Below are 13,345 nucleotides of genomic sequence, written 5' to 3'. Positions count from 1 at the left end.
ATATATATATATACACACACACACACGCATACAAAAAATTTTCACTTTTCACATTTTCATCCTAGAGAAAAAATTACATAATCGATACACTGAATCAATATGAGTGTGTCCTTTTCAAAATGTGGATTATTTCCACTCCTCGAATGCTTGGTCTAGAGATATTATGTCTATATTCCTCCTTTATACGCGAGCCGGCAAGTTGCAAGATATCAATCATGAAACTTTATCCCTAAGATGGAAAGTGAAAAGTGAAAATTTTTACCATTGAAATTAATGAAGAAATTTTTTACTTTTCACTTTCCTTAGGGATAAAGTTTCATAATTGATACCAGATTGAGATTATCGGATCTAACGATCGAATTTTAAGTACACTTAATTGACTTACATTCCAATTGTATTATACATGTTTTTATTCTTTCTATCATATACGTACCTTAATATAAGAGATATAATTTATATAATTATATCTCTTAACATAAGAGATATAATTTACGACGTAAAGTCCGGATCTGTAACTTTTCGGATTCAGATACGTTATCATCATCACATTTCGCTTTCTGATAGGTTGGTAGGTTCTTATTCTCTGTTCTCTGTTGTGTTCCTTTTATTGTGCGGAGCCCCTAGATAGGTGCTATATAGTATTTAGAAAATTTTTTCTAATGTGTTATCACTTACAACTTTTTTTATCTAGTCATTAGCTGATTTTTTAAACATAGTCGCTAAAAAAGAGTGTTACATTACTAGTTCGTTACTACTTAGAAAAACTAAATAGTGATGATGTATAACGCAACTTTACTAATGCATAACTAGTCAGCCTATAGATTAGAACTATAGATTCAATTTCCACACGGAATAAGTGTAAAATGTAATAAAATAGACAATATAATAATATTATGAAATCGAATATAATTAATGTCATAAATTAAAATAACAAGAAGTTTGAAATGACAATATTCATATAATTTCATCATTATTGTACTATTATTGTTTAAGTATTACTTATTAAACGTTTTAAGAATGACAGGATTAATCTCCTTACTAATCATATATAACGCAACTTTTTTTGTAATTATCTACATTAGTAACATAAACGTATCCAGTAGGATTTTGGAGGTTCAATACTTCTTCAACTCTCGAAATTTTTTATTAATTATTTCATTTTGAGAGGATCCTGTTAGTTGACATCTTGATAGCACGCATCCATTCACATTGGTTGGTGTCTAACAATTTTTCACTGTTTTACTAATGAGAATATTTTATTTTAAATTGGCGATGAACAGCCAGTCATAGAAAGGTTGCAATACTTTTTTTTTAGGTTTCGGAACTTGCATTGCTCATAGAGCGGTTGAACGTAAATGATTAGATCCATAAATAAGAACCAAGTTCGGAGAAGCTCGGACAGCAAACTGTATTTCGAAACATAAAAGAAAAGTATTGTAACCTTTCTGTGACTGACTGTATGTGCTCTATCGAACTCCTCTCTTTCATTTTTAAATGTAAAAAACACTATTTATAAACAGAATTTTAGCACACATAGACTCTCCGTCATTGCTGATCTGGTGCTGCAAAGAGTGGAGAGAATGGCTTTGATCAATTTGTCAATGATCAATGATCATCAAGTATTATTTTATATAGATATATCGACGATTTATGTGCTGTTGTTCCATCACCAAAAATTGACTATATACTTAAATGTTTTAACTCCATTTCATCTTCATCTCCAATTTATCGTAGAAATTAGAAATGAATCATTAAATTTTTTAAAGTATCATGATAAATTAATTTTCATTGATAAATTAATTATCACAAATCTAGTTTTTTAGGTAGATTCTTGAACTTCTTCTCTAACCATCTGGTCTCCCAAAAAAGATGCACAATTTAATCATCAGTTTGACTGACAGAATATTCTTACTGTCAAATTGTGAATATCATGCAAAAAATTTGACACTTATAATTAATTTATACTAATAGAGAATGACTATCCGCTAAAATTTATCTTTGACACAATCAACAACAGAATCAATCTCCTAAGAAAAACAGTGACTAGATCAATCCAAAAATAATGGAAATTTAAATGTTGTTCCGTCAAGATTCATTGTATCGTACATTCCAACTTTAACAGAGAAATTTAAACAATTTAACAAAAACGAAATCAAAGTTTTATTTTATAGTGCAAATAAACTACAAAAATATATAAAAGATCCTTGCCCCCAATTGTAATCAAAAGCAATATAGTTTATAAGATAAATTGCAACAATTGTGATGTGCATCATATGTGGGATAGGTGGGCAGACATTTTAAAAACAAAAATTACAAAACACCATAATCACTACTAAATAGAACACGTCTGCCCGTTCTGTAATAACAGAATATATATATATATACATAGACACGACTTTGGAACAATACAAAAATTCTAGATGAAGAAGAAGTTTATAATAAACGTTTAATCTCAGAGATGTTGAACATTAAAAAATAGAAAAATGATCTTAATCTTCAAATCAACACAGAGAATCTTAATCTTCAAACCAACACAGAGGGCCTTCACAAATCATATATATATACTCGTCATAACCAAAATTTGACTTTGCTGTATCTTGATTATTTTTCATTATTTTTCTCTCAGTCAGTGTTTATCTGTCGTACCAATTATACAATTTTAATTTTAATTTCTTAATCAAGATTTATATTCGATATTATTATGACATAACTCTCTAATGACTCTGTTTTAACAATATTTATACATAATCTCACTGATGAAAAAAATAATGGACGAGCATCTTAACATTATGCGATACACAATGATAAAACCTTAACGTCGAGTCTTTTATTAAAGTGACGATTTGCTTATTTTATTGATGTACTCTAATTAATTTTTTTTTAAATTTGGTTATAAAACATCAAGAAATTTTCCACAATCGGTCGTTTAACTATTTGCGAACAATTTCTCTCGATAAAACATTCTAGCCTTATTTAATGGTTGTTCACTATTTGTTTATATGTATCATTGCGTTTCTAACTACATTATACTACAGCGTTTAATCGAATATCTGAAGATGGCTCAATCAGAAAGTCGAAACATGTAAAATCAATTTTATATATAATTTTCATTTATATTTGAATTTTAGAGCTTAATATATTTTATATAATAATTCGTTATATTGTATGATTTTATGATCGACTCTTACATGTCTTTTTTTATTGTCATATTATATTTTGTCATTAAGAGTCCTTTATGTTAGTTAAAATTTATAAATTAATTTACTTAATAACATTTCTAATAACAAATCTCTTAAATTTAAAAAATCAATTAAAAAAATAAATATTAGTAAATTTATTGATATAGGATTATCAAAAATAAAAATTCCAGCGCTGCAAATCTACATTTACAATCTACATATACTTTAATATAGTAATAGTTCTCTAATTTTACGTATTGCAATTCTATAGTAAATGAGCCAATGGACGATATAGCTAATTGAACAAACAAGAAAGCAATTTCCATATCAGGAAAAAAATTATAACATATATCGAAATATTTCATAACAAAATATAAGCGATGATAGCAATCAAACGGCATCATTGTAAATAAATTAAAGAATATATTTTATATGTGTATATCGTATATATTGTATATGTGTAATGCACTTTTTGTAAATAAATTAAACAAAAACGTGAATTATTGCAACAAATCCAAATATTAAATAGAAAAAATTAGAAAACATACTAAGTAATTTGCTAATAAAAGTGTAAAATGTAATAAAATGAATAATATAATAAATCTATAAAATTGAATATAATTGACATAATAAATTAAAATGACAAGAAGTTTTAAATATTAATATTCACAATTTTATCATTATTGTATCATTATTATTTAAATATCTTATTAAATGCTTTAAGAATGACAGGATTAATCTCATCAGTTATTATATGGATAGACGAGGCGATTATTTTTGTACTTATTTATGTCAGTAATATGAACAATTTTGTGCTGTGAATCGTCAATTATAAATTCCGTAAGAAAGTACTCATTATGCCGACGATTCTCTGCATCTACAACAATTAATTTTAAAAATTTTAATTTTTAATCTTAGCAATTTCAACTTAATGTGACAAGAAAGAAATGGAAGGCAAAGAAGATATTATAGTACAAAAAGAAATATTTAGACAATGATCAAAATTCAATCAGAAAAAATATCTGCTTACTGACAGCAATTTCCTTCGGATCAATTCCTACCACATGTATGCTCAATTTTCTGAAATTATTTCCGTTTAGTGTATGTCTTCCAAACCATTCTCTTAGCTTATTGATATTTAGATTCTCTATTGCAAGCGCTTCCTTTTCACATCTGTCAAACATAAATTGCCGCTTTGTGATCTCACTCCAATTTCTGTTAATTTCGTTTTTAAGAATCTCGGCATCATGTTGCTTTAAAATTCTCAGCCCTTCTTTGATATCATCTAATTTTTTTTCTGAAAACTGTTCCAATATGATTTTGAACGAATTCAGAAATCTCTCGATCACTAGATCAATATATTCGGTTGGGTACTTATTTGTCTGAGTATAAACAGTAATAGAATATCCTAACATTCCGTTGATATCTTTAAGATTGCACGAAACATAACTAAGCTTTTCTTGAGTTCGTAGATGATTCATTAATGGTTCTTTTATTATCATCTAAAAGATCATTTAACAGATGAATGTGATGTGCAAATAAACCAATCATCGGTAATCGGAAATGTTATTCACATTTTATTTACTATTAAAATTAAATATAAATTGAAGATTTCATGTATTTAAATATATAAAACAATGTTAAATACTTACGAGCATCAATTGGATTAACACTGATAATTCAATTGTAGCAATATCAACTTGATAATAATTTGTCACTACTGAGTTTACATTAGTTCGATTAATATTTTTCAACTTGTAGTAAGATGTGCCTTGGGGTATTTTAGTGATTCCAATAGGCTCTAGCTTATTAGTATTACGCAAGGGACGACAATTAATTTTGTTGATAAATCGTTGTATAATTTTGATCGTAAAATCTTTTGTTACGTTGCCTTGCACAAGACATTGAAAGTACAGAGTATTGGTGAACAACATTGCATAGCTTTGGAAGTTTTTAAAATTAATTAATTTATTTAGGTAATTATACTTGTGAACGTGTGGATAGTAGGGGTACTTCAGTATCCATAATTCCACATTCCTACGAAAATAATATGTGATATATGTTATTAATCGGAAATGACATAAGAAATAAATATAATTCATTTTATAACATTAATTGTTATAATTAATGTTCTTCATTAATTGTTTTTTCTAGTTATATAAGAATTTTATAATTGTTGCAATTATATTTGACAATAAATAATACTCGATGAATTCCTCAGGTTTCAAAAATTTGTTGTAATATGTCTTGAGCTGATGCGTTTTAATAATTTCAAATAAATCCTTCGAAACAAATTCTCCTAAATGCACCATATCGTTTGCAATAATCATCAACAAGGTCTGCAATATAAATAAAATATTTATGTAGTTCCAAATTATATGTATAACTCGATCAACACGTTTTAAACGTATACTTACTGACAGTTTTTCGTCAAAACCGCTCAATTGTATTATAATACCTATAGTTTCCTTACTGACATTGATAGTATAATTAAATCCAGCCGTTACAGCCGAATGTAATTTTTCATTCAATAGATATTTTAATACAGTGCAGTACATATCCAAGAGAATAGCACTGAAATGTTATTAATATGAATTTGTTTTTTTGTTTAATAATAAATTATTTTGTCAAAAATCATAACACGTGATAATTACAAGTTAGATATTATTGTATACGTATGTAGGGTCAAGATATCAACCGTGATAGTACTACTATAATGTATAACTGTTATATGTCCAGGTTATTACTTACGTGTTTGATGTTAGGAACATTTGAGGAAGAATTATATGAAGATTTATATAACACATCGGCCAATAAAACTTTGGGCAACACCAAATCTCCGATATAAGATCTTGGTGTATTTTTACGGGATATTTCGAAGTTTCTGCTGATATCGGTATGGTAGAGAAATTATTGGTAAGGAATTCATTGCGTGATGGTAAACGGAAATAAGTCAATGGCTTGATAAATTTCCAGTCCTTTTGTAACGCGATATCTGTATAATTAATTTTGAAATACGGCTCGACTATATTTAATGCAAAATCATTGTTGAAAACTATGATATTCGCCGTCTCTGGCACCAAAAAATCTAAACATTTTTGTATTGCTTCTGGGTTATACTCGAAATAATTATGCTTTCCAGTTATATAATCACGCGACGTATAGAAATGCATATTCTTACATAAATCAAACACATCGTGCTTACTAAAATATCTAAAAAAAGCTCTCAAGTATAAGTGGCATCTTATATATATTTTAATAATATTTTTCTTTTCTACACATCAATTTATTTCTAAATTGAATTACCTAAAGTTATCGTTTCTAATCTTATAAATCTCATTATAAATACTTTCTTGAGGACCCATTCTTTTTACTAATTTTATAAAGGAAAATATTGCTTCTAGAATATCTTGCTGATGTTTTAGTCCCTCCTGGGTGAGTTCTACTATAATCTCGAATAAAGCATACATAGAATTGTATCCGAAACTATTATCATTATCACAGTTACCACAGAACAAATTAAGGGCCCACATTTTTTTACGTAGGTAATGAGTTAAAGATCCATTTCCTTTATGCTCAATAATCAATGAAATATATTTATATGGTTTACTTCTGTATAAATTAAGTATTGAAGGCAAAGCCCATGTTACATGTAGCTGTAAAAGAATTTTATTTTTATATGCATTTCAGTACACACAGTTTTTTTTTAATATGCGTGTATAAATTACATACTTGACTGATATCTTTGACGGGTTTAACTTTATACATTTTTTTGAAAGCGACTGTATCAAAAGAAATGCCTTCTCTAAATTCAGTAAAGTTATCGGAAGGCAACCAATTACTTAGTATATTACCAAAGCAGGTTATGACATACGTTTTCAATGTATCTAACGGTAATCTCGCCTATAAACGTATGTACGTATCATGTTATGAATTAACTACATTTAATAAAAAATCAATTGTTTATCGCAATTTTAACATATAATAATTACCTGTATAGCTAGCATCATTCTATGAGCGCTATAATGGCGCTCTCTGAATTTGTGCAGCTCTTCATATAACTTGTCATCATCTATATCATTGTGTAATGCTATTGAAGTGCGTCGAAGAAACTTACTGGATGGATGACCAGTTCGAGCAATAAAAGACAATATTTGTTCCTTTCTATTTTTATCGCAATATAAACCCCACTGAAACTCTATGTGAACATAGAACATTAAAAAATCGCAAGTTTTAGCAACAAAATTATTTATAATTTACATACCTCCTTGTATGATCTCTCGCTCCCTCGCGATAACATCTTTCTTCATCAAGGGTTCAATAAAAAATTGAACAAAACGATCAAGAGCTGCAAACAAATGTTTTTCTGAGATATCAAAGTAAAATCTTGTATGCTCGCAATCCGTTGCGCCATTAGTAGTGCCACCATGGAGACTGATAAATTCATTAAAATCATTTTCCTACAAATATAATAATAATTAAACATTTAAATTTACATAAAGTGTATTTTATAATAAATTTACTTATTGTATTTTAATACTTTTGGAAAATAATAATAAATTTACTTATTGTTTGTAAATTTACTTATTGTATTTTAATACTTTTGGATATTTTTTGGATCCCATGAAAACCACGCGCTGAAGGAAATGTGCCAGGCCTGGAACTTCCGGTGGATCACTAAAACTGCCTACTCCCACACATAAGCCACAAAATGCCTGAGTTTAAAAAATATATATACCTATTTTTATCTTGCGTTGCATACAAAATGTTAAATTGACATATTAAGGACAAACAGTAATGAGATGACCCGTGAACAGTTTATACATTTCGAAACAAATCCATGAACACTCATTTACAGATAATAGAGAAGTTTACGTTTTTTCAAGGACTCCTGATAATGGTGTTTTGGAATTATGCATCCATTATCAGGCGCAAGTTGCATCATTTGTCCTTGTTGTTCAATAAAATAATAAAGAAAGATAAAATGATACATCATGCATAACGGAACGCATTCGATATCAAGCATTACTGGATGAATATATTATTAGTGTCATTGCGACACTTTATTCTTTCACGTCTGACGAGCGATAAAGATGGATCGACACAATTGCGCTAATGATGCGCTTCTGAACGCATTTTTGAAGAGATAGACTTTTTTTGATTGATTTTATAAGTCCATCTCATATATTATTATCTTAATAAGTTTTTTAATAACAGATTATGTAAAAAATAATACGCTAAAAATAACCAAAAGTGCTAACTGAATTGTGTTGTTTACCTTCCATACGTCTCTTTTAACTCGTTTAGTTGAAGAACTACCTTCTTCATAATCTTTGCAACTCATATCGTCATAATGCGCTCCTCCCAGATCAGATATTAACAAAGCTGTTAAACCATTTTGTAGTCTAATGACTCTAAATTTGAGAAGCAAAACAAATAATAATGAAATAAGAAATTACTGAGGATCATATAAAAACACTTAATTTTTTTTTGTAGAAAGTACATTGTATCATTTTTCTTAAAAGATTATCATCGCAGTTAATAATATGTCTCACGCATATTTCTTTTGAAATCACATTTTTTGCTGAGCCCCCAGTCTCACCTATATTCAGCCTTATCATACTCTGATTTATCAGGCGAGTCCAGATATTCAACATCAGGTTTGCCTTCGGTTGTACGCTCTGCCTCTGACATTATATCGCCGTGCAGAAAACTAGAAATTATAGACACAATACGATACGATCGGAGAATTCAAAATAAGATTTTTATATGTTCCATCTTTTTTTCCAATGGATACAGTTTTAATCAGCACTCTAACCGACACTTCTTCTTGTTCTGTATCTATTATATACCCTCGAAAGAACATCAATACGAAAGTCAATACCAATGTTTTGTATATATACATTGTAGCAGAGTGGAAATAGAAATAATAAACAAAGTCAGAGGTATCTAGTGTACGAAAAATCCGAATTTTGGATTCAGCAATGAGCATACGATCCATTTCTATCTATTCAATTCCCGAAATTTTAATTTTTACGTACTTTGATATATTAATCAGAAATTAATTAAAAATTACTTAAAATCAAATTTTGAATTGTACAATTCATCTATTCTAATATAATATCTCTTCCATTAAATAAAAAACAGAAAATTTATCTAGATATACGTACTTAGCCCAGGAATATTAAATTTTTTGGAGGCAAAATTACCTCCAAAAAGGTATGTTTGCAGGAATTTGTTCGAAATGTTATATAATTATTGATATTATATAAGTGTATATAATTATTGATATTATATTTACAATTAATATTATCAATAATTATTTATAATTAATTAATTTATATATAATTAATATTATTTATAATTAATTAATATTATTTATTAAATGTCTGAGTGTTAACGAACTTGGAAAACTTTCCAGCTTCAAAAAACTGATTAAAAATGCGATTTTCAAAAATATCTCAGAAGGTATTCATTTTATCAGAATAAAAATTATCAAATAATAAAAATTATTATCAAAAGGGAAGTTGATAAAATTAGGAATTAGGAACAATTTCGTTTATTTTTAAAATCGTACGATTAATACTTTCTATGATAGAATTTTTTTAAGAATATTGTACTTATCATTTCGATAATTGGATTTTTTAAATAAATATCATCTCAGATTTAGCTATTTTTATGTACAAAATAATTCTTACAAAGATAGAAGATTATTAAATTCTTTACAAAATCGTTTTTTATTCATTCTCATACGATCAATATTTTTCGAGATTCGATTTTAAGAATATTTTCTTTTATTTTTGAATAAACTAATTTTTTAATGTTTTATATAAATATCTTGGATTCGGCTACTCCTACGTAAAAAGTATTTATTATCAAATCGACAATCGTTTTGTTTCTCTACAAAAATTCTCTAAAAATCGTTTTTTTATTAAACTTTGTATAAATAATATTTGATGAATAATTGTGGAGATAAATACATTTTATAGGAGTGATTACAATGACTGTGGCTTCTCAAAATAAAAGTTATTTCTGACAGCACTTTTAGTAAGGAACACGGAAAAAATAACAAAAGATTTTTATATTTTTATATTTTTATGTTTTTATGTTCCTCCATACAATAAATATTTCTTTTGTAAAATTGCATTTTTTTTCTTAAGCAATGAAAATCTAAAATGTTCTCGAAGATACTTATCGAAGTGATCTATAAAGATATTTTAGAACGATCTGAAGAAATAATATTAGGTGTGGGAAAAAGTTCGTGGCGTTTTTCCCATTAGATGGCATTAAAAAAATGCCACGAACTTTTTCCCATATCTAATACTTTACGTACTCGTACAAGATAATCTTAGATGAGCAAAGTAAATTTGAAAAATCTCAAGTAATCTAATCAGAAAATGTAATTTTAAATACTCTTGTATATAAATGAATAAAAAATAGAGGATAAGCATAGTTTTCGTTTTCATATTTACAAATGTTTTAAAATAATCTCATCATTTTGTTTTATCCAAATTGTCTTTATTTATAAATAGCATGTAATAAAAATTAACATGTCATTTCTCTCCTTTAACGTCACGATTCCAATTAGATTCTCTTATTTTCATGTATTTTTGTTTAAAAATAGTTATATAATATTATTGTTTCAACGAAATATAATTTTCTATTTATAATTGGTGCAATTTAAAATCAACGTATTTTTTTGAAAAAAAATTATTATATATATTTTCATAGTTTGAAAAATAGATTTGGAATAGGTTTGGAATAGAAAGTAATTTTTTTCTTCGAGGAGTGGACATACAAGCGCGTATAATATAATTTATACAACGATTTTTTTCTGAGAGGAGCTCGCACTTACCTTTTTTTTTATTATACTTTTTTGAAAAAGGTAAATTTATTATGTATATACTACGCTACTTTTATTGTTATGGAAATGTTTTTCATTTTACATGTTTTTAACATTATATCGTGGTCTAGCAGCGCCACTTCAGTGTTTATTTCTTAACTCTTTTCGTGGTAACACTTGACAAGATAATGCAATTGCGGATTGTATTCTTTATTTAATTTAAGATTTGACAAGAAAAAAGTATCACTCTGCTTCGTGAACCGAAATATTTTAAGTTAAAGTTGACGTATATTCAGGTTAGGAAATCTGTCAGCCACGAAATACTCTAATGCGAGCACGCACATGAGGTCATATTTTCATACTTTATGACTACATGCGAATGCGTTGTATTTCTTATTGTAATAGATATTATTCACTGCTTTAAATACGAATTGCTTGTTATAAAACACAAATTTACTGCTTTAAAAACACAAATTCATTGTTTTGAAACAAATTTTCTGTTTTAAAACACAATTTCACTGCTTTTTAATAGAAAATTACTGTTTTAAAAACAAAAAAATATAAGAAGATAATTTCTGTTGTAGGACAGATAATTTACTTTTAAATCCTGGTAAAAAATTTTTCATTCATGATTATGTATTAATATATGATTGATATGAATAAGCATTGTTGTGTTTCTATTAAAAAATCAGAGATGTAAAGGATTTTGGAGAAGATAAAGGTGCAAAGATGCAATAAATCGGTAAATATAATAAATAGGATTGATAATACTTTCATTCTATTTGTTAATTTTATTCAAATACATTCATAAAGATATATAAGATAAATTTTTATTTTCTGATTATATGGGAAGCTCGCTGCCGTAAAATGTCTAATATCATTATTTTCAATGTTTCTTATTTGCTGATAATTTGAAAATAACAACGCCTCTTTGTTAGAACATATTCCTGTTTCATAAATGTGAATTTGTGCAAGCTATGTGCAGTTTGCAAATAATAAATATACAGTAGAAGTGAATGTGAAAATATTTGTAATCATATTTAAAAAATATTCATTCTGAAATGAAAAAATATTTATTCGAATCTTGATGAATAAAAATGAAATGTATTCGAATGGGTATTTTTCATTTTTTGGAATATTAGGTGTATTCATCAAGCACACCAGCTTCAAAATCTTTTTACATCATCTCTGATTTTTTAAACGCAATTGCTTGGATTTCATAGCGCATAAATAAGAAAAATATACTTTGCACAATTAAAGCATGTATTTTCATAATTTTTAATGCCTTGGGTACGAATATTACTATTTTTTCCAAGAGGGAAGTCTCTTAAGTTGCAACACAAAAATCAAAATTGCTTGGAAATAGTAGCGCATAAACCGATGGTATATTTTGCATAGTTAGATAGCGTAATTTTGCAATTTTAAACGAATTAGGCCCGATTTTACAATATATGATTATCTAAAGATTAAAGATAACCAAGAAATGAATGAATTTTATTGAATCTGTTGGTAATCTTTAGTCTTTAGATAACCATATGTTATGAAAACGGGCCTTAGGGATGAATATGACTGTTTGCTCCAAGAAGGAAATGCCTTAAGGAATGCAGCACAAAAATTGAAACTATGTGAATATGAAAGCGCATAAATAGCGTATAAATCTTGTGTATTTAATTTTCCAAATCGGTTATTATTAACGTGAGGGAGCTGATTGACAGCCTATTCGGTCTCCCACAAAAAATTCTTTTTTGTTAAATGAAATGAGCGCAAAAATTCTTTTTACGGATTTTGTGAGCACATAGCGCATTGTTATATAATTCATTCATTAAGATTTAATTAAGTGGCGGGGGGAGAAATTCCTAGGCAGACGTAAGTACTTTAAAAATATCTAGAATTATCTACAGGTTATTTGATATTATTCTTAGATTACTTAAGATTTCTGATTAGATTACTTAAGATTACGCTAAAGCTTATTTAAATTTACTTTGGATTATCCAAAATCTCGTCCAAAATCACGGATTGCCATTGAATTACCCTTATACAAAAATTACCTCAGTGACCAAGCCTTCGTATATATCTTATTTTTCAAATTTGTTTTTCAAATTTCAAGCTCATTATTAACAAATGTTTTGTATAGAGGGGCGATGAGAGCAAGTTGTTACTATTTTTGATTAGCAATTTTTTCCGTACTAATGTATACATTTAAATTAATGAATACCTATGCATTACTTCAAGTACATTTTTAATTAAATTCAATTTTTTTCTTATTTGTATCTATGTCTTTAAATACTGAAAATTAAACTTTTCTATCAGTAGGTAAATTGTA

The 13,345-nt window shown here is 27.5% G+C and overlaps 1 protein-coding gene across 1 annotated transcript; it reads right to left on the bottom strand.

Annotated features, from left to right (window-relative positions):
• Window positions 1-3,922: 3,922 nt before the first annotated feature.
• On the bottom strand, window positions 3,923-8,873 carry LOC108689887 (nardilysin-like). The gene is made up of 13 exons (XM_018196842.1): window positions 8,782-8,873; window positions 8,458-8,593; window positions 7,781-7,894; window positions 7,444-7,639; window positions 7,172-7,377; window positions 6,912-7,082; window positions 6,486-6,835; window positions 5,931-6,404; window positions 5,597-5,753; window positions 5,385-5,518; window positions 4,832-5,216; window positions 4,210-4,681; window positions 3,923-4,056 (listed from the first exon to the last, which is right to left on the bottom strand). Exons 1-13 carry the CDS (start codon window positions 8,871-8,873, stop codon window positions 3,923-3,925), a joined length of 3,021 nt encoding a protein of 1,006 aa, XP_018052331.1.
• Window positions 8,874-13,345: the final 4,472 nt, after the last annotated feature.

This window comes from Atta colombica, unplaced genomic scaffold (assembly GCF_001594045.1).
Source record: "Atta colombica isolate Treedump-2 unplaced genomic scaffold, Acol1.0 scaffold281, whole genome shotgun sequence".
Taxonomy (NCBI): domain Eukaryota; kingdom Metazoa; phylum Arthropoda; class Insecta; order Hymenoptera; family Formicidae; genus Atta; species Atta colombica.
This window is presented reverse-complemented; position numbering and strand designations above follow the sequence as displayed.

Excerpts from the sequence above, each read along its gene's own strand:
- LOC108689887 (XM_018196842.1), bottom strand. The coding sequence starts at position 8,873 with ATGTCAGAGGCAGAGCGTACAACCGAAGGCAAACCTGATGTTGAATAT. Across the intron at positions 7,640-7,780 it reads GATCCAAAAAATATCCAAAA|GAAAATGATTTTAATGAATT; the intron begins GTATTAAAATAC and ends TTATATTTGTAG. Across the intron at positions 7,083-7,171 it reads GAATGATGCTAGCTATACAG|GCGAGATTACCGTTAGATAC; the intron begins GTAATTATTATA and ends ATACGTTTATAG.